Source organism: Salvia splendens, chromosome 9, assembly GCF_004379255.2.
Source record: "Salvia splendens isolate huo1 chromosome 9, SspV2, whole genome shotgun sequence".
NCBI classification, from domain to species: domain Eukaryota; kingdom Viridiplantae; phylum Streptophyta; class Magnoliopsida; order Lamiales; family Lamiaceae; genus Salvia; species Salvia splendens.
Window position 1 is genome coordinate 3,640,844 of NC_056040.1, and position 27,068 is coordinate 3,667,911.

A 27,068-nucleotide genomic window follows, 5' to 3' on the forward strand; every position below is an offset into this window, starting at 1 on the left:
AGTGATTTTTTTTATTTTAGGAGTTGAATTATGTATTTTTTATTGATTATGAGTTTAATTATGTAATTTTTTTATTTTTAATGTATTTTGTAATATTATTCCGGGTATTTTTAATGTATTTAAATTTTGTGGAAATGTTTTTATTTAAATTGAATAATGGAATGGTAGGACCCTTGTGCTCGTCCTTGCAGAAGAGCACGGATGTGGCTGTTGTGCTCTTGCCTAAGAGCAGACAGAAAAAGTGGTGCCGGACCCACATCCGTGCTCGTTGGCAAGGGCACGATTACGGTTGTGGATGCTCTCACAACTAATTTAATCTTAGACAAACTCTCTTTTGAGAAATTGAGAAGGATATACCTCAAGAAAGTTAAATAAATTTGTCATTTAAAAACAAAATGTGTTTATGTATTCTCTTAAACGTTCTCGTCTTTCCATTTTAGTTTGTCCACCAAAATTAATCCCATACCAGCAAATATGGATAATTTATCCTATATTACTTTACTTTATCTATATTTTCCTTTTCTTTTTCACTCTCCAATTATACCTACTTATTCTCTGCCAATTTCATATGCACTTATTTTATAGACAAATGGTATAAAATTTGAAAGGGAGGCATTTTCCCCCTTTAAAATGATTATTCACACTTTGATTTGTTGTATTTAGCTTGAAGAAAAAATGTGAGGAAAAACAATGAAACATAACTATACACAAATTAAAGGGCTTTCGACGATATAAATGGTAGTAATATTTTAACAAGAAATTACCCTAATTAAGAACACGATATCACAAAATCAAGAATCAAATCATGGCAAATTTCAAGATGGAAAATATATACGCCCTAAACCGAATTTCCAATTCCAAATCATTGTATTATTAGCATATAATTCAAAACACAAAAGAAATAGCAGCATCATGGATCACATGAATAAAACGAAAAGCACAATTCTCATGAAACCGCTTCAACCTCCTCCTCATAGCACGAACACGCAACAACGCTGATCGAAACCTTCATCGGCAGCACCCTCGCGGCCCTGTATCGAGCCGCGTTGGCGATCTGGTCGGCCCGGTCCGAGATGATGTCGATCATGACCCCTTGCTTGTGCCGCGCCACGCCCGCACTCGAAAGCATCATCGAGATCCTCTCCCTGCTCAAGTTCCCCTCCTTGAACCTCGGGCACTTCGCCCAGAACGTGAAGCTCTCCGTGCTCTCCACTCCCACAAACTGCTCTTCGTCGTCTTCGATGGGGGAAGTCGTCTCCACTTCTAACGTGATGAAGAATTGGTCGCTGTCGTTGTTGATGCTAGGGTTTGTTTCGGATATTTCCAGATTTTCGCCTTCGGAAGCGGCGCAGTAGTCGTCGGCATAGCAGAAATCCATGGCGGTTGAGGGAGGATTTTGCTCTTAGATTGTGATTTAAGCAGAATTAATGAAAAATGAAAGAGATTTGCAATTCTGGTAATAGATGTCATTAGGAGTCTCATTCCTTGACGACGTGGATTTTAAGAAATATTAAAAATAGTGCGTGGAAAAGAGTTAGTGGAATATGAAAGACCTCATGTTTGGCGACATTTACTGCTGTTGATTACAGAGAAAAAGTATTAATAATCATGATTAGGATTTCATTATGGTAACTAATTGTCCTAATTTTGTGGCGCTCACGAACGTGCAGTTGAGTTCGGCGGAAATTAGAGTAAGGCTCGCTAATTATTTCGCAGACTTGGAAACAACTTGTAAATAACTTGATCTATAACTTTCACTATACAATGATTTCTCGTCTAAAAAAAAGTAATAGTAATTTAATTTAATGTATTAACTTTTTTCAAAGTACAATTCACACTTTCCCGTTAATCAGATTTAGCAACGGAATTAAGACATTTAGTAGAAGAAATGTCCAATGCTAATTAGCAAATTTTTTGTAGTGCATGAATCGAACTACAATCTGCCCTTGAGTTTGCCACGTGTCACTGGAACGCGTCTCGGATGGGCGATGAGTTTGCAACCCAAGATTCCTGCGACACACACACGAACCCACTGTTGCCACAATTAATGCCGCCAGTCTCTCCCAGGCCCCAACTAGTCGTTCACTCCTAAGACCACGTTTATCAACAACCACTCCATCCAAAACCATCCACTTATTCAATATTTAATTAATTTCTATTTCCTCAACATCGTCTTCCATGTCATTAATATTCATCCAACTCAATCACGCATTTTTCATGAGTTATCAATGACCACTCAACTACACCAATATATAATTATTTTTATATTATTTTGTAATAATAATATTAACATATAAAATATTTATTATTGAACAATAAAATTTATATAAAAACAAAATAAATAGCAAAATAAAAATTATAAAAATAAAAAATATAAACTACAATAATTAAAATACGAAATTTAAAATACATAATTAGTGCAAAACTAGCAAAGAAAGCTAAAAAATTACTCCATGAAATTGTAACAAAGAAGGATTATGGGAGTAGAAAAGATAATATTTTTTTATTCAAAACTATAACAAAATGTGGTCTCTATTTATAGAGGGTGAAAAATTATAAAATTTGGTATAGTTTTTATAATTTTTGGACATAATATATAAAAGATGATTTAATTTAAAATAAAATATTTATCAATCAAAGGGATCGTGGTCGAAGAGGGAGAGAGACCTTGGGTTTCAATTTTTTTTTTATTCCTAAATGATGTGGAGGTCGACAACTCCCAACCGATAAACATGGCCTAAGCCGCTGAGTGTGTAAACTTAAAAAGGAATTATTTTTATTGCCTTTTGCTACACATGTCTGAGCTATATGAATAAAAAATTAGTGTTCCATATTTTCAATCCAAATATAATCACAGAATCCGATTGTAATTGGTTAGATACAATACGCATCAACAAAATTTAATTGCAATTGGTTAAATATACCACGTGACAATATAATAAGTCGGGACTTTATAGAATCTAATTATGATGTGTTAGACACACTACAACACATCGCAAAATTACACTTGGGGAAAACTGATAATTTTAAAGACGAAATGCAGAAAAATAACCTCTTTCTCCTTGCGCTTGAGGATTTTGACATGGCATTTCTTAATGTAGTGCATCAATTAATGGTAGCGCGAATGCCTGGCGTACAAGTCATCTCGGATTTCAGGGTTCGCCGTGAGCCAATCGACGACGTCTTTGGACTTAATCAGCTCATCAGTGTCGACCGATTCAAGCCATGAGTAAAATTATCGGACTACACATAATTAGAAAAAACGGCTATAATTAAATAAATTAAAATTGAACACTAAATTTTCGTCGTATTAAAGTAATGGAAAAATTATACAACGAAAATTTAATCTATAGAAAATCACACATGTTCTTCACGCTGCGCCCCCTCTCCTACGTGCCCATACCTCTTCAATCAAATCGGCCTGGAGTTTGGCATGTGTTGTGCTCCTGCGCATATCAGTGAAACGTTGGAGCAAATATTCATTATTTTTTTCACGATGCGCCCCCTCCCCTACGTACCCATACATCTTCAATCAAATCGGCCTGGAGTGTGGCATGTGCTGTGCTCCTGCGCATATCAGTGAAACGTTGGAGCAAATATTCATTACTACGTGTTACCTCCGCCAATTCCGCCGCCCGCGCCGCATCCTCCTCGTCGGCTTCCCTCTGCACCTCTTGAATCAGAAAATTCCATGCGTCATTCCACAAATCGTCCATTTTTAATACCAATAGAATCCACAAATTTTAGTGAGAAAAATATGAATAAAAAGTTGGAATTGTGTGAAAATAATGAGGGAAATGAGGTATATTTATAGGTAAATTAAATAAATTTTTAAACAAACGAAAAAAATAAATTTGACCGACGCGCTATAAGCCGACGCACCGCACCCGACGCGTCCTCGGCGCCTAGTCACCGATCGCCCTTCCGTCCCAAAAAAAGCGTCTGCACCGGGGCGGATGCTTCTCCTGCTATAATTAGCCGCGGCGGTCGGCGCGCCGCCGCGGCTGACTATAGTGGGCTGGGCGTTCGCCTCGTAGCGGACAAATTTTTTGGGGCGGAACATCCTTCGCCGACTAGGCGGCGAGGACGCGCCGGTGCGCGTTCGGTGCGCCGATAGGCGGCCCTGCCTATTGCACATCTGCCCGGCGCGGCGATCCGACGATTTTTTTATTATAAATTTTCGACATTTTTAGAGGGAGGGGGAGATTGGAGAAGGGAGAAGGAAGAATGAGAGAAAGAAGTAGCAGGTAGTAAACGTTTTTGGAGAGAGAAAGAAGTAGCAGGAAGAAGGGGCGTCAGTAATTTTGGAGACAAATCCTTTAAATAATTGACGATTATTTAAAATTAAATTTGTTTTTTTAATTGTTCGTTGTATAATTTTACCGTTTCCAATACAACGAATATTTGGTCTCAATTACCTCGTTTTCTAATTATTTACATTCCGATAATATTAATTATAATTGATTTAAAATAAACGGAAAAAAAATAAAATGAAAAGTGGCAAAAAATTTTGGGCTTTTGGAAGTGTCCACCTTATAGATGCGGACACTTTTTTTTTTGTGGGGATGGACAAATAAACTGGGGCTGTGGAAAAAAAAGTGGCGGGGCTAGCTTTATTATGGATGCCTTTAGAATGCGCTCTAAGAGCATCTGCAACGGTGAGCACAAGCTCACCGTTCGTCCTTGCCTTTGGCAAGGACACGCTTGTCCTCCGTTGCGCCTTGCCGCTGGCACGGACGTGCTCTAGAGCACGTCCGTGCCAGCGAGCAGAGCGACGTGGCGTATTTCTATTGGCCGTTGGCATTTTCTTTTTCTTTTTTCTTTTTTTTTAAAAAAAATTAAAAATAATACTAAAAATTAAAAAATATATATTTTCGGATTTCCAAAAATATAGTCGTTTTATTACCATTTTTTTGAAATTTTTTTGAAATTTTTTTAAAAATATTTAATCCTAAAACCATCTATAAATACACACATTCATCATCCATTTGGACGAAATTCGGTCACTTATGAATTTAATTATGTAATTTTTAATTTTTAGGGTTTTAATTATGTAATTTTTAATTTTTAGTATTTTAATTATGTAATTTTTATTTTGTAGGAATTTAATTATGTAATTTTTATTTTATTTATAATTTGTAATATTAATTCGGTTTTTTTAATGAATTTTAATATTATGGAAATGTTTTTATTTAAATTGAATAATAGAATGGTGAGACCCTTGTGCTCGTCCTTGCGGAAGAGCACGACTGTGGGTGTTGTGCTCTTGCCTAAGAGCAGACAGAAAAAGTAGGGCCGGACCCACAACCGTGCTCGTTGGCAAGAGCACGGTTGTGGGTGCTCTAAATCCGGCGTCACTTCAGCCTATATTTCATTATTTTATTATTTTAGTTCCAAAAAGAATTCATTCAAGTAGTTTTAAATTAATGAAATTTGAAAATAATTATTGGCTTTTTTCATAGATGGTTGGCCCTATGTAGAATGGGCCGGGCTTCTTATATCTTAGTACGATTATGTCACATGAAACGTAACATGCAATATTGTAAACACAACATACAATATACATTTACGAAGTTGTAGATGGATTTTTGCATATTGAATTTTCGCGTATTGCATTTTAGTTATAAGCAAATTACATTTTTTATTATTGAGTTTACAACTGATGTCAAGAGGGCTCGAACTCGGCACCTCATGCAATAATGTCTAAGCTCCTTGCCGCTAGGACAAAGGCTCTGGACCGAAAATCTATTTACAACTTCCACAAATGTATATTGCATATTTGTGTTTACAATTTTGCTTGTTACGTGCACGTGGCAGCATGAGGTTGGTAGTACGTTGCGACTCTAATTAAAGATAGACGCTAGTCCTCCCTAACAATAACAATAAGTGCATCAAATGGATAAAGAGTCATTTTACTTTTTTTTTTTAATTAGGCATTGTTAGTGCATCAAATGGATAAAGAGTCATTTTACTTTCTTTTTTTAATTAGGCATTTTAACAATGCACATTGGACATTGCTTAGTCCAAACTTCTTTAATTAATTCTTTTAATCTATCTTTAAACTTCTTTAATTAATTAATTAATTCAACCCCACCACCAATGCTATAACCAACATAGCCCTCTAACACGACCGAAGGTTGTCCACTTGTTTGACATTAATGCTCGACTCATTTAGGCTTGTCAGGGTGTCCCAACTCTATGAATATCCACTCATTTAGCAATTGGTCAATGTTTGTCGTCCTTGGATGGATTGATGACTACGATGATAATAAGATGGTTGTTGAAACCATGAAAATTTATGGCCATTCGCATTTGGTTGATTGATCCATGGCCAACCGAATATCTGCCATTCATGATTTCTTTCTTATGCTTATTAAGTATATCAATGGCCGATTCATATTGTCGACACAGTTTCACCATGGTCTTTGATTCACGTGAAATCTTATCACTGTGAGAGTCAAAAGTTACATTTTGATCTCCATCCTAATCTTCACCACTTCTTTCATAACACTTACTCAATCACATAATTAAGTTAAAACATGTAGTTTTCTTTATTTAAATATATTTTATATAGTACTCCTTCCGTCCCCAAAGAATATATGCACTTTGAGTTCGGTGCGAGTTTTAATGTAAAATTAGTAAAGTAAGAGAGAAATAGAGAAGAAAAGTAATTAAAGTATTGTTATTGAAGAATGAAACCCATCTTATTAGTGCATATTGATGTGGGATCGAGGGAGTATAAATGAATCAGAACTCATTTATTTGCGGACGGACTGAAATAAAAAAAGTGGTCAGATGGGGGAGTATAACATAACAATAACTTTTAGAAAAAAATAAAAAAATGATAATTTTAAAGGAAGAAGTCTGGTCTATATTTTAGTGTGAAAATATGAAAAAAAAAACTATTCCGTTGTTGAATAGCTCGTGGAAAGTGTAAGGAAAAAGTCTGGGTCAACAAGCAGATTAATATATACTCCTACATATATGGAGACCACAGATTATATCGCAGCTGATCGAATTCGATGGAATCCTTGATGGAGTACGTACTAAACAAGCCCAACAGCAGTAAAGCCCATCAGCCTAAAGCCCAAGAAAGAGTATCAGTCCGGCATGACTAAAGAGTTCAGTTCGGCACAACCAAAGAGTTCGGCCCCAGCCTACAGCTCGGTAAAAGCCAACCAATCAAACTCTGCTCTCAGGTCGGCATCAAGTTCTACTCTCAGATCGGCAAAAGCTACTCGGCAATAATTCAGCAGTTCGGTCTCAGTATTCGACCGAACTGGGAGATAGCGGACTCATGCATGACCTCCACGACATCCACGACATAATTACTGATGATGTAAGCCACTGCCTAGTTAGTGGCCACGCAGGATCTCATGACCTCCACGACATCCACGACATAATTACTGATGATGTAAGCCACTGCCTAGTTAGTGGCCATGCAGGATCTCATGACCTCCATGACCTCCACGACTTAGGGTGGTGATGCAAGCCACAATCTCAGTTCAATATATAAATAGAACTTAGATCTGACAGAAGAGGACGCTCACTCTTTCGTTCTCTAGAGACAGAATAGATTATATAGCAAGTGTGTATTGTAAGCTGTAATCCCAGATCAAGCAATACAACTCTGCCCTCTTTTCTTCCCGTGGACGTAGATTTACTTCAGTAAATCGAACCACGTAAAATCATTGTGTCGTGATCTTTATTCTCTACCAGCATTTACAAACATCAGAAATTCGCGGCTTCATCACTGGCGCCGTCTGTGGGAAACAGAGAACCAAATCTGTGATAAAGCGAATTTTTGACCCTTTTTCCACCACAAAAAAAAAAAAAAAATGCATGCCAGATCACATAACTCCCGTGCCTCCGTCCGTGATGACCATGAGGAAGCTAATCCAGCAGCCCATAGGCCTGGAAAGCAGCCTCGTGAGAAGTCTGTCTCCAGTTCTCACGGTGAAGGAACAAGCCGCTCAAAAGGTCCACACACCGAGTCTTCCCAGCAGCCTGATTTGAATGAGGCTGTCAAGCTGTTCTTGGCTGAGAAGCAGGAGGAGTTCTTAGCTTTCCTGCAAAAGAGCCAACAGCCGAAGACGAAAACGGTAGATTCTCCTTCCTCATCCAGACATGAAAGTCACTACCGCAGTAGTGCCGTGTCCTCCAGGAAGAAGAATCCTCAACCCCGACATGTTCCTGTTTCTCCTCGGCACCGGAATCACAGGAGAACTCCTTCTCCTCCGTACCGAAGAGATGTCGGGTTCGCCATGTACGGAGCATTAAAGACTCCGTTCTCGGACGATATCATCCGAACTCCTTTGCCGCGGAACTACCGGACACCGTCAATGACTTATGACGGGCTAGTGGATCCTCATGACTTCTTGGGATGCTATCAATATAATATGGCGAACCAGGGTCTCAATGAGGTCCATATGTGCAAGCTGTTCCCCGAGCTGCTCATCGGGAACGCCAGAAGGTGGTTCGACAGCCTTCCTCAAGACAGCATTCGATCCTACCGAGATCTAATGGATGCTTTCCATAGGAGGTTCTTTCAGAAAGCGGAAGCCCGAATTACCTCGGCTCAGCTGCTTTCTATACGTCAAGGTCGCGACGAAAAGATCAGCGACTTCCTGACGAGATTCCATAAGGAATGCCTACAAGTAGATAATCTCAATGATCTACTTGTCATTTCGGCATTCCAAAATGGAATCCTGCCCGGAGCTCTCTACAGAAAGCTCGTGGAGTGCGGCCCGCAAACAGCTCAAGAAATGTGGGACATTGCGGACCAGTTTTCCCGTGCGGATGAGGCAGACCGTCGAAAACGGTCTTTAGACAGCTCATCCCAAGAAGAGAAAAAGAAGCCCGATCAAAGCGGCCAGGTGCTTCCTCGCCGAACTCCTTTTGAAAGAATTCAAAGGGCACCGGTACAAGGCAGATTGGGGCCACGGCTCAATCCTGAGAAGCCGCCCGCTCAGTTCGTACCATTAAACAAGTCAAGAACGGAAATTTTCGAACTACATTCCGATATGTTCGAAAAACCCAAGCGGATGACGAAATCAGCCGCGCGGCGACCTCAGGATCAATATTGCTCCTTCCATCAAGCCCACGGTCATGATACCGAGGAGTGCCGAAATTTGGCTGCAGGTATTGATATTCTTGTGAAAACAGGAACGTTAAAAAAATACCAAAGCAAGCAGCCGAAAAAGAACAAAAAGCAGAGAGGTGCGAACTGCAATCCTCAGGATCCGAAAAGGCATGAAGATCCCGAAGACGACGACGAGCCGCAATATGATGGAGTAATCCAGACTATTGATGCTCTCCCTGCCGGGAAGACTAAGTCGTCCCTAAAAGCAGAACGCAGAGGTTCCAATCAAGAGGAGCCGACACATAAAAGGCTGAAGAAAGACGAAGTGATTACATTTTCAGATGCCGATCCCGTCCCAGCCATCTCTCCTCACCAAGACGCTATTGTCATTCAAGCCGGAGTGGCAAACAAACTGATCCACAGAGTATTTGTGGATACAGGAGCGTCAGTCAGCGTTCTTTTTAAAGAATGTTTTGATAAAATGGAAGTGGATCCAGCTCGGCTCAGTCCGGCTCCACTTCCTCTGAAAAGTTTCGCCCAGGAGGACACCCGCCCTGAAGGTATTATCAGCCTTCCGATCACGGTGGGAAAAGCGCCTACAAGCTCCAATACGATGATCGAGTTCTTTGTGGTAAAAGCTCGGTCCCCGTACAACATCATCCTGGGGAGAGACTGGCTCAACACAGTTCGGGCCGTTTGCTCTACTTATCACCTCACCATCAAGATCCCCACTAAAGGTGGGATAGCGGTCATCCGAGGGTGATCAAAAGAGAGCAAAAGAATGTCTGCAGATTGCGCTTAAAAGTGCCGAGCAATCAGTTCGGCACCATCAAGCATAGCAATCACAGCAACCGGAGTCAGAGGCAAGCGAGATGACCGAAGTCACTTCAGAGCCGAACTCAATGACCGTTCGGTTATACGAAGACGATCCATCCAGAACGGTCAAGATCGGCTTCGCAGGAACGCCTCTACTCCGAGAAAAGACCATTCAGCTCCTCAAGGAGTACAAAGATGTCTTTGCATGGTCTTCGTTGGACATGACCGGAGTGCCCCCCGAGGTAATCACTCATCGGTTAAATATTGATCCTTCAATCCGGCCAGTAAAACAGAAGCAAAGACTCTTTGCGGCAGAAAGAAGCCAAGTCATCCATGACGAAGTCCGCCAATTACTAAAAGCGGATGTACTATTCGAGGTGAAATATCCTTCTTGGGTGGCCAATCCTGTGATGATCAAGAAAAAAGAAGGAGGATGGCGGATGTGCATAGATTTTACCGATCTAAACAAGCACTGTCCTAAAGATTGCTATCCCCTTCCGAATATAGATAAAAAAGTAGAAGCTTTGATCGGCTTCGAAATTTTCTGTTTTCTTGATTTATACAAAGGATATCACCAAGTGTTGATGGATGAGAGTGACGCTCCGAAAACAGCTTTCATTACCGATTTCGGCATTTTCGCTTATAAAAAGATGCCATTCGGTTTAAAGAATGCCGGAGCCACTTATCAAAGGATGGTAGACAAGCTTTTTCGGCACCTAATCGGAAAACAGGTTGAAGTGTATGTAGACGACATAGTTGTCAAAAGCAAAAGCACTTCGGAGTACGAAGACAACCTCAAATCCACTCTCGACGTGCTCCGAAAAGCCAACCTCAAACTCAACCCCCAAAAATGTACCTTTTTGGTAGATTCGGGAAAATTTCTGGGTTGTTGGGTTTCAAAGGACGGACTCAAGGCAAACCCTTCAAAAGTTCAAGTTATTCAGAACATGGCGATGCCGAAGTCCATACACGATGTGCAAAGACTAACTGGATGTCTAGCCGCATTGAATAGATTCCTTTCCCAAGCAGCCGAAAAGCAACTGCCGTTCTTCAAAGTGTTAAAAAAGGCACCAAAGTTTGAGTGGGGAGCCGAGCAGAAAAAGGCTTTTGACGAGCTCAAAAGTTATTTAGCCGAGCTTCCAATTCTCTCTGCTCCAACAGATGCCGAAGTGATTTTCTTATACTTAGCGGCATCCGATCAAACCATTAGTGCGGTGCTTGTACGAGAAGAAGGCCTAAAGCAGTTTCCCATCTACTTTACAAGCCGAGCATTAAGAGGTCCAGAAACAAGGTATCAACCTCTGGAAAAAATTGCTCTGGCATTAGTAAATGCAGCAAGGAGACTGCGGCCATACTTCTATGCTCACAAGGTATGCGTCTTAACCGATCTGCCTCTTCGGCAAGTTTTGACCAAGCCAGAAGCATCAGGCAGAATCGCCAAATGGGCCATAGAGCTGGGAGAACACTCAATCGAGTACCTACCTCGGAAAGCCATCAAGGGACAAGCCTTGGCAGATTTTCTTGCAGAGGCCAAGTTCGATCAAGCAATCCCTGTCATTGCCGAACAGAAAAATTCTGCCAATGCCGAACTAGCACAGCCCTTGGAATCCGAAGAAGAGCCGCCGGACTGCTGGAGCGGATTCGTAGATGGAGCTTCGAATAAAACGGGAAGTGGAGCTGGTATTCTGCTTATCGCTCCCGATGGACACGAGGTAACCTATTCACTTCGGTTCTCATTCCCAACCACTAATAACGAAGCCGAATACGAAGCCCTCCTTGCCGGACTCCAGCTAGCGCAAAGTCTATGTATCAAGTCTCTCAAAATCCATTGTGATTCACAAATCATAGTGAATCACATGTTGGGTACAAGTGAAGCCCGTGATGAGAGGATGAGGAAATATTTAGACAAAGCGCAAAGCATTAGCCGAAGTTTCTCTTATTTTCGGATAGTCCGCATTCCCAGAGCAGGAAACAGCCGAGCAGATACTTTAAGTAAGTTAGCCGCATGTCCAAGCTCAAAGGTGGAGGAATTGATGCATCGAAGCATTGACGAAGCTGAGGTACATTCAGTAACCAGCTCGCCGAACTGGATGACGCCGATCTTACAGTATCTAGATCAAGGACAATTGCCCGAGGATAAGAGAGAAGCTCGGAAGATCACGTGCCGAGCACTTCGGTACGAACTTCATGAAGGAGTCCTCTTTAGAAAGTCTTACCTCCAGCCGTTATTGCGGTGCGTAGGACCAGAAGAGACGGACTACATCCTCAGAGAAGTTCATGAAGGATCGTGCGGTAGCCACATCGGAGCTAGAGCTTTAGCTAAAAAAGTTCTAAGATGGGGATATTATTGGCCAACCTTGGTACAAGAAGCAGTGCAGCTCGTCAAGACATGCCCGAAGTGCCAAATCCATGCAAATATCCCAAGGATGCCGCAGACCGATCTATCCACTATGCAAAGCCCTTGGCCTTTTATGCAATGGGGTATAGACATAGTAGGACCACTACCACAAGCTCCTCGGCAAATGAAATTCCTTATCGTTGCCGTGGACTACTTTACGAAGTGGGTGGAAGCTGAACCATTAGCTACGATAACGAGCTCGAAGGCATTGGATTTCGTCTGGAAGAACATAGTGTGCCGATTCGGCATACCCCACATCCTCATCTCGGATAACGGGACTCAGTTCACCGACAAGACGTTCAAGAATTGGTGCCAAGAGCTGAATATTCAACAACGGTTCACTTCGGTCTCTCATCCACAAGCAAACGGACAAACGGAGGTAACAAATCGTATCCTGGTGAAAGGGTTAAAAGCTCGGTTAGAACAAGCCAAAGGACAATGGGTAGAAAATCTCCCTCAAGTCCTATGGTCCTACCGAACTACACCCACAACCTCCAACGGTGAAACTCCGTACAGTCTTGTGTACGGCACTGAAGCCGTGATTCCGGTGGAGATCGGCATACCCAGTCCCCGAACTCTAAATTTCTCGGCAGAAATGAATGACGACGGACTGAGAGCCGAGCTAGATCTTACCGAAGAAAGAAGAGAATTGGCATGCATAAAAGCAGCCAAGTACAAGGAGCAAGTAGCCCGGTATTACAACCAAAGGGTGAAGAAGCTGCAATTTCAAGTGGGAGATCTCGTCTTGAGAAACAACGAAGTAAGCCGAGCAGAAAAGCTGGGCAAGCTCGAACCCACATGGGAAGGTCCGTATCGGGTGTCAGAAGTCCTCGGCAAAGGGTCTTACAAATTGGCTCACATGTCAGGAGAACAGGTACCCCGAACATGGCACATTTCCAACCTCAAAAAGTTCCATTTGTAAGAGACAGTCCGGTCAGTCAGTCTTGAGTCCTGTTCGGTCAATGTGCTTTCTTTGGTTTGCTTGGTCTTTGTTTTGTCTATGTGCGTTGTGTCTGTCTATGTGCGTGTCGTCTCTTACAAATGTTACTGAGGTATCTTGTTCTTCAAAGGCTGATCCCCTTTTTAGAACATATATAAGCTAACGATTGTGAGTCAAAGCTTCTACAGAAGATACAAGACCACAATTCAGCTTAAACAAGCAGTTCGTCTGAAACGAGCTGCAACAAGCCAACGATTGTGAGTCAAAGCTTCTAAAGAGGATACAAGACCACAATTCAGCTTAAACAAGCAGTTCGTCTGAAACGAGCTGCAATAAGCCAACGATTGTGAAGTCCAAGCTTCTAAAGAGGATACAAGACCGCAATTCAGCTTAAGAATCAAGCACTTCGTCTGAAACGAACTGCAACGAAAGTCCGACTCTCGCGATAAAACTTGCCTGAATTAGGACAAGGGAAAGTCCGATCCACGCGATAAAACTCGCCGAATTAGGACAAGGGAAAGTCCGATCCCCAAATTAGGACAACGGAAAGTCCGATCCGAGCGATAAAACTCGCCAAATTAGGACACAAGCTTAGTCCGGTCAAAGATGTTTATTTCATCAGACCAAAGACGAGTCCGGTCAAAGATGTTTATTTCATCAGACCAAAGACGAGTCCGGTCAAAGAAGAGTTCACTTCATAAGACCGAGGACAAACATCAACTTACCCCGTACCTTTATCCAGAATACCGAAGTAATTCACTTCGCTTTCCGGGGGGGGTAGTGATGGAGTACGTACTAAACAAGCCCAACAGCAGTAAAGCCCATCAGCCTAAAGCCCAAGAAAGAGTATCAGTCCGGCATGACTAAAGAGTTCAGTTCGGCACAACCAAAGAGTTCGGCCCCAGCCTACAGCTCGGTAAAAGCCAACCAATCAAACTCTGCTCTCAGGTCGGCATCAAGTTCTACTCTCAGATCGGCAAAAGCTACTCGGCAATAATTCAGCAGTTCGGTCTCAGTATTCGACCGAACTGGGAGATAGCGGACTCATGCATGACCTCCACGACATCCACGACATAATTACTGATGATGTAAGCCACTGCCTAGTTAGTGGCCACGCAGGATCTCATGACCTCCACGACATCCACGACATAATTACTGATGATGTAAGCCACTGCCTAGTTAGTGGCCATGCAGGATCTCATGACCTCCATGACCTCCACGACTTAGGGTGGTGATGCAAGCCACAATCTCAGTTCAATATATAAATAGAACTTAGATCTGACAGAAGAGGACGCTCACTCTTTCGTTCTCTAGAGACAGAATAGATTATATAGCAAGTGTGTATTGTAAGCTGTAATCCCAGATCAAGCAATACAACTCTGCCCTCTTTTCTTCCCGTGGACGTAGATTTACTTCAGTAAATCGAACCACGTAAAATCATTGTGTCGTGATCTTTATTCTCTACCAGCATTTACAAACATCAGAAATTCGCGGCTTCATCAATCCTCAAGCCCTAACAATTCAAATTCAAAGAGCAGCCTTATCTCTCATGAAGAAGACGGAAACATATTATCATTCCGCCGAAGAAACAAGTTCCTAATCCTTTCACTACTCTTCCTAATCATCTTATTAACACTAACCTTATCCGCCTTAATCATCCACCTCATGCGCCTGCGCCATAACTATTCCTCCCCTCACGACCAGCCTCGCATCAATCAAGCGATGAGTGCATTTTGCTACGCCAATTCCGACGCTCCGGCGTGTTTTCGCGCCGTTCAGCCCCTCATCCGCCACAAATTAGTCTCAGATCCGAATCAAATCTTCGGTCTCTCTCTCCAAGCAGCAGCCGACGATCTCCAGCGCTTGATCGGTTCAATTGCGTTCAGCAACTGCTCCGAATCGCTGCGCGATGCGCTAGACCAGATCCGGCGCCCTCTGGCCGCGATCGAGGCCGATCCGTTCGTGCAGACGAGGACCGACGAGCAGAGGGCGGAGATGATGAAGCGGATCGCGGCGGCGGAGGAGGATGTGGACACGTGTTTGGATGATTTGGGGAAGATTGGAGCGGCGGCGGAGCTGGTGAAGGTGAAGGTGTACTTGAACGGCGCCGGAGATTTTCTGATCGACTACGCGAGGGCGGTGCGGCGATTGCTGATTTTGGAGGCGTATAACGATGATCGGTGGAGGACGATAATTATGAATGATTATGTCTTTTTGGGTGTGTTCCAGTGGGTTTTTGTTATTGGATTGTTTTGCGCTCTGTTTAGAATTAAGCCTCGCCCTAAATTTTGATTGTAATTTTGAAATGTGTTATGCATTTCATTTTAGTATGAGAAGAATGTACTTCGATTTGATCTCTCTATTATTATTTGTTATTAAAGGTTAGGTATAATTTTATTACTTATTCAAGTGTTTTTTTTTCAAACAATAATTTTATTTTCATATTATTAAGATTATAGTGTATTTTAGTACTATCTTATCTAATAATTAAACATTACCTATATTATTACGCCTTAGCCATTTGAATTTGTATTTCTGAAAATGACTTTGAAATATGACTAGTATAAAATTAGGAATGGGATCCCCAGCAAAATGTGGCCACTTGAATTTGTATTTCTAAAAATGACTTTGAAATATGACTAGTATAAAATTAGGGATGGGATCCCCGCAAAATGTCACAGTAGGGGATGTTGTGCAGATCAAAACCATCCATTGCTGAAATAAATAAATAAAAAACAATACAAGTACGTAAAATAAATATAAGGTTTGGATCTACACAACATCCCTGTGGCATTTTGTACAGCAGGGGATCCCAACCCATAAAATTGATGTATTTTCAACGTTAGTTGGGCCTAATTATTTTGAAATGTTTCCCAACTCATTTCGTATTTAATATTTTATTCATCCATTAAAAATAATATTATTGGAGAAAAATTGATTTTAATATGAAGTTAGTAAATTATGAGAGAGAATTAGATAAAATGAATAAAATATAGTACTAATAAAATGGAGTATGAGAGAGAAAAAAAGTGGATAAAATAAGAGAAAAGATAAATATGAGTAATAGTAATAATAAAAGAAATTTATTTGTAATATAAGACTAATCTTGATGGATAACGGAAATAAAAAGTTTGAAACATTGTTTTGTAGAAGAAGAGAGTATGAACTACTCTCTTCGTTCTATACAAGATGTCAAATTTTTCTTTTAGTTTTCTCACTTAATTACAAAACTAAGGGCCGAATCCATAATTACTTCAAAGTAAATGGTCTTTCCGTAAATATTAAAAGCTGCAACCTATATAAATGTAAAATTTATTCTTCGTTGTAGAAGTATTTAGTTAAGTTTCCCATTGGTTAATTATAGCTTGAACAAGTTAATCATATTTCAAGCAAAGTAGGCTTGGTATGAGAGGAATGTACGTCTATTTTGTTTTATGAAATTTAAGAAAATCATGTTTAGTAGATTAAACGAAGATAAAATAGAATATGTGAGATTTATAGTAGCGCTTAACGCAATAAATCAAATATGAGAGGAATGTACACTTTTATATATACACACAATTAACATAAAAATAATTGGATAAACTCAATTTGCAACAATTATGGATAACAGGGCCCAATTAAAAAAGGGGATAACTGTCTTAAAAGTTAATTTCACCATTTACCGGTTTTTCCCGCAACCTTTCAGTGTAGCATACAAAACATAAACTTATGCGGAGTGCGCCGTTTTCTCATTTCGGATTTTCCAGTGTGACTTGTCGCTTTAATCCTACTTGGTTGCTGAGTAACATAAAACCTTAATTTTTTTTATTTTAAATGCAATTTATACACAACTTCCCCCAAATTAACCCATTCACTCAATTTTACCTTCACCAAAATCGGCCGACTCCTCTCAATCTCCCTCCCACTTCACTTCACTCCAATCACAAATACTCAGGCGGCGACGAGGATGAGGACGGCGTGATCGGTGACGGCGTGACCCAGAATCTCACATTTCAAAATTGTACCTAGAATCTCACATTTCAAAATCATATATGAGAATCATTTTTGCATCTCCAAACAATGGAGCTCGAATTTGGGACGGGAGAGTGAGAATTGTTAATCGAATCACTACTTACCTCGATATTGATTCAAATTTGAAGGAGTTGATATTGCCTACCAAGCTGAAACTCGAATTCACGATAAGAGAGTGATAATCACCAATTCAAGTTTACTTTGGAGATTTAATGAATTTAAGGTGTTCATTTATAAAACGACGTCGTTTTGTATGTATAAAACGACGTAGTTTTATAAATTTCCGGCGTATTCCAAGTAAGAACTCAGACATGCCACGTCTGCGTTATTTCAGTCGGAAAATTCATGGGTCGGGTCGAAAGGAAAATTTGCACACTCCGAACAAATTTATGACTTTATAAGCTACACTAGAAGGTTGTGAGAAAAACCAGAAAATGACGAAAGTTCGTGACTTTTAAGGCAGTTATCTTAAAAAAAAAAGGGCCCCGAAACCCTATATAATTAAATATATAAATAATGGGTAAAAAAAGTTACATAAATACTCCTCTATAAATTGTCATCGCTCCACTGCCAAAACCCTAGACCTCAAAGCTCGACGAAATGTCAGCTGCCGCCGCCCGCCCCCTCGTCACCGTGCAGTCGCTGGAGAGCGACATGGCCACCGACGCCAATTCCGTTCCCCTCCCCGATGTCATGAAGGCGGCGATCCGACCGGATATTGTCACCTTCGTCCACGGCCAGATCTCGAAGAACGCTCGCCAGCCCTACGCCGTCTCCAAGCGCGCCGGCCACCAGACCTCCGCCGAATCGTGGGGAACCGGCCGCGCCGTGTCGCGTATCCCCCGTGTCGCCGGAGGCGGAACGCACCGCGCCGGTCAGGGAGCCTTCGGCAACATGTGCCGCGGAGGCCGCATGTTCGCGCCGACGAAGATCTGGCGCCGCTGGCACAGGCAGGTGAACGTGACGCAGAAGCGCCACGCCGTCGTATCGGCGATCGCCGCTTCCGCAGTTCCGTCGCTGGTGCTGGCTCGCGGCCACAAAATTGAGGAGGTGCCGGAGCTGCCGTTGGTCGTCTCTGACGCCGCTGAGGCTGTGGAGAAGACCAGCGCGGCGCTGAAGGTTTTGAAGCAGATCGGAGCTCATCCAGATGCGGAGAAGGCCAAGGATAGCCAGGCAATTAGGGCTGGAAAGGGTAAAGCACGTAACCGCAGATATGTTTCCAGGAAGGGGCCGCTTGTTGTGTACGGAAACGAGGGGGCAAAACTCGTCAAAGCTTTCAGGAACATTCCTGGAGTTGAGATTGCTCATGTTTCTCGCCTCAATTTACTGAAATTGGCACCAGGAGGACACATCGGAAGGTTTATCATCTGGACCAAGTCTGCGTTCCAGCAGCTCGATGCGATTTACGGAACCTTTGACAAGCTTTCTGAGAAGAAGAACGGGTATGTTCTTCCGAGGGCTAAAATGGTCAATGCTGACCTAGCTAGAATCATCAATTCCGACGAGGTTCAGTCTGTAGTAGCCCCAATCAAGAAGGAGGTAAAGAGGGCGCCACTAAAAAAGAACCCTCTGAAAAATTTAGGTGTCATGCTTAAGCTTAACCCTTACGCCAAGGCTGCTAAGAGGATGGCCCTTTTGGCGGAGGCGCAGAGGGTTAAGGCCAAACAGGATAAGCTTGATAAGAAGAGGAAACCAATCACTAAGGTAAATCCAATTCTGTGTTTCAATAATGTATTTCATCCACGAACTTGTTATGCATTTGTCAGTTTTTCAATGAAGCATGATTCTGTTCCAACTTCCCTATTGCACATTGTCTTATTCAAATCCTTGCTATGTCATCTTTATGCTACATTTTGTTTTGCTATATGTTGAGCTGAAAGAATGACCTTGAAGGAAACATTGCTATTTGGTAGTACTATTATTTCTGTTTGCCTTCGTTTGTTTTAGATATAGCATATTATATCTGGTTCCGGGAGTTGGAGATGTGTTACAGTTTAGGCTTGTTATCAATTTGATATCACCTTGAATGAAACATTATTACTTTGTTAAGTATCATTTCTGTTTGCCTTGTTTTAGCTTTAGCATATTGTAGCTTGGTTTGGAGATGTGTTTAAGCTTAGGTTTGTTGTCAGTCTGATATCACCTTGAAGGAAATATTAGTATTTGTTTGGTACTTATTTCTGCCTACGTTATTCTTCTGTAGTTGTTGTAGTAAATTGTGTCTGGGTCATGTAGGAGATGTTTTTCAGCTTAGGCTTGATAATATGACATGTAGATTCCTCTCGTGAATTTTATCACTACATCTGTCATCTGAATTTGGTTGCTTGTGGTTTAAGATTGTGATTTCTGTTCTAAGTCAGCCTCTATACTCTTCTGTTTCTTAGTAATTTTCAGAGGCTTTATGGTTTCTAATTGAATGTTTTCTTCAGTGATTTCTTAATTCTTGTTTGTAGAAGTATAAATCTGAGATCCCGGGTTTATTATTATGACCCCTTTCCGATTTTGTTGATTCATTCTTCCTTGCACAAGTTTATCATATTTTAAGCAAAGCATCCTTGATGCAACCTGGCCAGTAACTTACTCGTCTGTTGTATCTTGCTCGTTCGGTCATTTGTCTCTTGCAGGAGGAAGCTTCGGCGATCAACTCAGCTTCCAAATCCTGGTACAAGACCATGATATCAGACAGTGACTACACCGAATTCGAGAACTTCACAAAGTGGTTGGGTGCATCTCAGTAATTGAAATATTAATTTCAGTCTGTTATAGTCTTTATGTTAATCTTGAACTCAGTTGCTTTCGGGCTCTTGCTGCAAAAATTTTGGTTTAGACACTATTTCGAGTTTTGTTTACCTTATTACTATTATCGTGTGATTACTATTATTTGCATCCTTTTATCCTCAATTTTATTTATATTATTATTGCATTCTATTATTGTATTGAATTTTTATGATTTCATAAAGAACTTTAGTGTCTGTATTTATATTAATTTATATACATACTTATTCAATAATTCATTTTATAGTAAGATACTCTACTATTATACGGAAATAATTATTATATTCTTTAATTTTTACCTTTAAGGTAAATCTGGGAGGATATTAATTGGATGAAATAATATTTCAAACTCTTTCCTAAACAAAATCATCTGTCCTACCTTAATTTGGTCCCCAAATTCATTTGTAAATATTTATAAATGTATTCTATAATTCAGTATGAAGGTAAGATTAAAGTATACCCCTCCGTCCCTATCATGTGTCATATTTTTTCATTTTTGGCCGTCTCTTATTGATTGTTCCACTTCATTTTTACTATTTTTGTTAGTATATCTCATATTCCACAAATTCATTTTTCAATCTATATTTTTTTATATTTCTTAAAACTGATGCTAGGTAAAGTGGGACACATATTGAGGGAAGGAGGGAATATTAGTCTAGGGGTGTGCATTCAGTTATCGGTTCAGTTTTTTTGTCTAAACCGAACCGAACCCAAAAAATTGAATTTGTGGGAAAATTGGAACCAAACCGAAATCGAAAACCGAAAAATCGAACTAAAAAAATCAAATTAAACCGAAAAACATAAATTGTATGGAATTTCAACCAAAAACTGAAATTGCATGAAAAAACCGAAAAACCGAAATTGTATAAAAAAACCAAAAACCGAAAAAAAAAGAAATCACAAAACTATAGCATGTTTAACATCCATCAACAAACAAAATGTAAATCAACATCAATATCATCAACCAAAATAAAAATTTCATACTATTCTCTAATAACTGTCCACTCTTCAATATCTTTGAAGTTTCAAATTCTTCTTTCCAAGTTCCTTTTTCTAGATGGAAACTTAAATTGAGGACATATCTTAGAAACAAAGTGTTGAAAACACTCCCCTTCAACAAACTCAAAAGGCAACTCATCAACAATTATCATTAAAGCTAAAGCCTTCTCAATCTTCTCTTGATCAAAATTCCAAGTATCAAGAGAAGAACTTTGGCCAAATCTTTTGTCCATAGTTTTCTATTTTTTTCATCTCCTTTGTCATCCTCATGGGGAGTAACTTCAATTACATTGTTTTCAATGTTATCTCCAATGGCTTGTCTTTCATTATTCAACATCTACAAAGAAGAAAGATTTAGAAAATTATTACATTAAATTGTAAATTGGAGAAAATTATAACATTAATACCCAATCATTTCACTCAATTTCACCATATGAAGTTCAACAATCAATTATTGAAAATTACCACACTCAATTTCACCCCTTGACAATGCATAACAATTAATTATAGAAAATTAAACAAACTGTATCAGAAATTTTTAACATTCAATTCAACATGCTATGAAATTACACACTATATCAGAACATTAAACACTCAAATTTCATTGTATTAGAAAATTAAATTCCCAATTTCACTGTATAAAAAATTACACTCAACTTTGAATATGAGTAGGAGATTTTACCTTCTTTTTGAGCGGCATGGATGGTTGAGGGGGAGGCCACGAGTCGTTGGGTGGAGTGGCGTCGACGTGGAGACTGGAGGCGACGGGCTACACTCTGGAGCACGGCTGGAAGATGGAGGCGACGGGGTGTAGAAGAGTTGGAGGCGGCGGGGTGGAGAAGAGATGGAGAGGATGCGACGGGGTGGAGAAGAGATGGAGGCGAGGTGGAGAAGAGATGGAGAATCTGGATTTTGGAGAGGAGGCGGAACCGCTAAAGGAGAAAATTAGGGTTAGAGTCTTTTCTGTCGTAGAAGCTACCGAGCAGCTTCAAGACGCTATATCATTGATTCTGTCGAGCTACTATATCGGCATCGACGCTGAGGTGGCGTGGAAGAACTGCAGCAGGTCTGTGCTGAACGGGTGGGGCGAAATCCAGGACGCTTGTGGAGCATGTGTTGATCAGCCGAGCCAGATCTGAGGGATTTATCGACTCGTGCCTTGATGGTCTGGATAAGGTCGAATCCACGGCTGCTGGTGAAGTTAGAGCTAAGAGCATCCACAATGGCGCCCGTCCCGGCGGAATTCCGGCCGGCGTGCCGGAGTTGTTGGATATTTTAGTGTAATTGGATTAACTTGATTGATCAATATGATCATAATGAGACATCAAAAAAGTTGGAAGTGCGGAGTGCACACTTGTTTGAATTCGTTATGATTGGACAGGGGTTCAGGGGCAGCGCCCCCGAGAGCGGGGTCCAAAGGGCAGAGCCCCTGGCTGGGGTCGATAATTTCCGATAATTGAAGGACTAATTTGCAATTTCCATTAAAGTTGCTATACATATATCTTCATCAGGAAATGTAATTTTCGATAATTGAAGGACTAATTTGCAATTTTAGAAACCCGCCAAAAAACAGTTAAAATCGGTTAACTGATGAAGAGACGCGATGCTTCGTTTCTGCATCTTCTTATTGATCATTTTCGGTTCTAAGATCTTATCGAGTAATCAACATACGAATCTTCTACAAACCTGAATTGTATCTGATCAGATGTTGGTAGAACCACTAAATTGGTTTGATCTGAAAGTGTTTCACGCCTTTCAGGATATACAGATTGTTCACATTTTGTTTAAACTCCTTAACAGGAGTTCCGCGCGGGACGTCTGCCATTGCGCAGCGGTGACGCGGATACGGACGTCCGCTATGGACACCGGAGTTCCGCGGCGTTCCCGGTACGCCCGCCATTGCGTTGACCCCACGGACGTCCGCGCGGACGTCCCGATTATTTTATATTTTTTTCGAAAATTCTATAAATACGTCTCGTTAAACTTCATTTCATTCGCACCACTTGTATTAACGAGTATCTTTCTCTACGTTTCTTTTATATATCCAGAATGGTTGGTAGTGGTAGTGGTAGTGGCTTTGGTGCGGGCGGTAGCGGTGCGGGTGGTAGTGGTGGAGGGTATGATGACATAATGAGGCGAATTCATGCACGTGTGCGGGAGGCAGCGGAGAGGGATATACATGTGGCCTTGGCGCCGGCGGTACCTTGCCCCATCCATCGTCGATCTATAGTACCCCGGGACCACCTCGCTGCACATCGTCGGTTGTACGAGGATTACTTCGCTCCAGAGCCACGATTTGGGAAGAACATGTTCCGGCGACGTTTTAGGATGCATCGTCCTCTCTTTCTGCGTATCGTGGGCGCTTTAGAGCGTCGATACGGGTATTTCATGGTGCGGGAGGATGCGGGCGGTAAACCCGGCCACACTCCGATTCAGAAGTGCACTGCCGCAATCAGGCAGTTGGCATACGGAGGCGCGACTGACATGTTCGATGAGTACCTCCACATCGGCGAGACAACAGCCCGCGATTGCCTAAAGTATTTTTGTCAGGGCGTTAGGGAGATATTCGGGGATAGGTATCTTCGGAAGCCTACCCCAGAAGATTGTCAAGCTTTGCTGGATATGCACGGGACTCAGCACGGGTTTCCAGGGATGCTAGGCAGCATAGATTGTATGCATTAGGAGTGGAAGAACTGCCCCGCTGCCTGGAAAGGGGTGTACACTACGGGTTTCAAGGGCAAGAATCACACGATAATCCTTGAAGCGGTAGCTGACTACCGGCTGTGGATTTGGCATGCCTATTTTGGAGTAGCCAGGTCGAACAACGACATCAACGTCCTCCAGTCGTCGCCCCTTTTCAACGACCAGTGCATGGGCGTCGGTCCGGCGGTCAGTTTCGTTGCCAATGGCAACCAGCACAACATGGGCTATTATTTGGCTGGTGGGATATACCCTATGTGGCCCATCTTTTTGAAGACGATCAAATGCCCAACAGAAGAAAAGAAGGTATATTTTGCGGGTCGTCAGGAGGCAGCGCGCAAGGATGTGGAGCGGGCATTTGATGTGCTCCAGGCTCGATGGGCGGCAGTGAAGGGTCCATCACGGCTGTGGTATGCTGACAGCATCGCCGATATGATGTACGCATGTATTATCATGCATAACATGATTGTCGAAGATAAAGGTCCAGCACTGACGGATTGGACCAATGATGGTGTTGATGCTGCAGGTCCAAGCCACGGCGTGGCCACCGGCAATGTACGTATGGGGATACCCCATGAAGAGGTCGAGCGAGTCCGTGCATTTGCCGACATGCGCCAAAAACAAGCTCATATTCGACTCCAGAACGATATAATTGAAGAAGTATGGCAGCGGATGAGTCGTCGTTGATGTAATTTGTATTTATTGAAGTTTACTTTTTTTAGTTTTTTTTGTTGAAATGTACCTTTCTTTTTTTTATTTAATGAAATTTTTATTCCGTAATCATGACGAAATTTTAATTCCGTAAATTGTTTAATTTGGTGAATTTGTGAATTTTTATTATTGTGGGAAGTCCGTCGAGATGTCCTTGGGGATGTCCGCCACTGTGCAGGGAAAGTCCTTATGACGTGGCAGAAGGTGTTTTTTAGATGTCTGTGGGGATGTCCGTCGGGACATCCGCACCACTGTGGATGCTCTAAGGTGCTTCTAGCTAAGGTGTACCTCAGCGGCAGAGGAGCCTTTCTCACCACCTACCATGAAGAGATTTGGAACAGAGTAGTCATCTCTACTTCGGACATAATTTTGGGAAATCTCATATAAATTATTTTTATGTGGGCTGCAGTTGTTTTTTTTGGTTGTTAATTACTAAAAGTTTATAATAGTGTAAAAAGTTTGTGAGAACGGACAACAAATTTTGTACTGGATAAATAAGTATCACACCCCTTTCTTTATATTTTTACGAATGAAATTTACAGGCCGTGTCACGATGAAGTGTCACAGTCCTTTCTTGATTTACATAACGCACATTGCACATGACAATATAGCATTAGTGGTAGATCTTTATGACCAAACCACGTTAACCTGTGTCTTGTTTTCGTGCACATATAATTGAGTAGACTGTTTGATTCTAATGTCGAATCATAACAAGTTGTTGCATTTATGAGAAGGGCTTGACCATCATAGCACAATCCAAGTCAAAGGCTCTATTATGAAATTCACCGAAAAGAATAACTAATGCAGCTCAAAGATCACTCATCACAGCCCCCGTCGGAGTAGTCACTACTAGAAGCCAAACCAAGAAGTTCAAGAATAATTCAAGCGGTAGAGAGGTTAATAATGTCTGAGGACAAAGGTCTCGAGTTCGAGTCCTTCATGGCGCGACCTTTAAATTTATGTTCCATAAAAAAAAAAAGTTCAAGAATAATTTGAATAAATTGATTCGAAAAATGTTAACCTAAATATGCATAGACCTACCACCTATCTATCAATATATAAAGGGACAGTTTTTTGGGATGTCATGTAGCACATTTTGAGCGGGAAAACTATCTATTGGGCAAACAAAAAGGCAAGAAGTCCAAGACATTTATATAGACACAATATTAATTGAATCTGCATTTTTGTGGACTGATTTTCTGAATTTTGATTGCAGCATAGCATGGTGCTTGGAATCCGGCGACAGCTCCGACGAGAGGGCGGCAGGCTGAGGGAGACGGGGCGGCGGCAGCAAGGCGGCGGCTGGCCGAGAGGATACGAGGGATCTGAACGAGAGAGATGGGAGGAAAGTTGAGAAGACGAAAAAGAAGAAGAAGAGGAGAGAGAAGTACGGCGGCGTCAACGGATTCATTCAAAGATCCGATTTCGATTTATACTCCAATTATTAGAACCTGATGTAGGAAACTAAATAGGGAGAAAGGCGATAATATAATTATACATTTGAAAATCGAAACGTTACTCATTGCACATAAATACATTTATCACCAATATTAATGCTAATTAACGCTTTGCATCACCAAAAAACTTTTTATTTCAGATTCTACTTCTAATTTCCTTTTGAGATTTTTTTACATGCACATAGGATAGGATAGTAAGTATGTGGTAGTATGATAATTAATTATTAAGTTGTAAATGTAATTTAGTATTCTTTAATACGATTATTATAAAGTTATTTTATTTTATTTTATTATAATATTCATAATGACATACTTATTATGTTTATTAAGTACTCCTCCGTTCCCAAAGAGTATGAACATTTGGTTCGGCACGGATTTTAATGCATAACTGGAAAAGTAAGACAGATAGAAAAAAACTTTTTAAATTATTATTAGTGGAGAATAAGTCTCACCTCATTAGAGATAAATGAGTTTCTAAAATTAAAAAGTTCATACTTTTCAGGAACGGACTTAAAAGGAAATAGTTCATACTTTTTAAGGACTGAGGAATTAATTAGTATAACTGTTACAAATTTATAACTTTTACTTTATAATTCAAAATTTATTTTATAAAATACTTACATGACTCAGGCATTCCCGAGGGAAAACATGCCAACTATCATAATGGAGGGGTTTCAAGTATAATACTCTCTTCATCCCACTTTAAGAGTCTCATTTGAGTTCGGCATGAGTTTTATGAACTATAAAGTAAACTTGGTGAAAAAAAATGATGGAATGTGGGTCCTACTTTTATATATTAGCTTTATAATAAACTGTGAATAAATAAAAGTTAGTGAAATGTTGGGTCTATTGCCATTTATGGAATTTTCTAACTGGGACTCCTAAAGTGTGACACCCAAAAATGGTAAACCGGGACTCCTAAAGTGGGACGGAGGCAGTAATATTTTTTTCTCATTTTAGTTGATTAATTGAGAATGTTAAGTTAATAATTTAACATTAAAAATATAATAATAAATTTACTTTATTAAATTATTAAAAGTGTAATCGCGTACATAACCTTTGGTCTCTTCTTTTTGTTAAGTTGGAGCACGTTAGTATCATTTTTTCGGCATTACAGTTTTGAGAAAAATAAAAATGCTTATATCAGTTAAATAAATTATACATAACGTTTGGCAC

General features: G+C 40.8%; 1 protein-coding gene across 1 annotated transcript; it reads left to right on the plus strand.

The window, feature by feature from the left end:
- The first annotated feature begins 17,798 nt into the window (after window positions 1–17,798).
- LOC121749792 (60S ribosomal protein L4-like) lies at window positions 17,799–20,136 on the plus strand. Its single transcript, XM_042144428.1, has 2 exons — window positions 17,799–18,954; window positions 19,875–20,136. The coding sequence occupies exons 1-2, from the start codon at window positions 17,851–17,853 to the stop codon at window positions 19,986–19,988; spliced, it is 1,218 nt and encodes a 405-aa protein (XP_042000362.1). The 5' UTR covers window positions 17,799–17,850; the 3' UTR covers window positions 19,989–20,136.
- The last annotated feature ends 6,932 nt before the right edge of the window (window positions 20,137–27,068 follow it).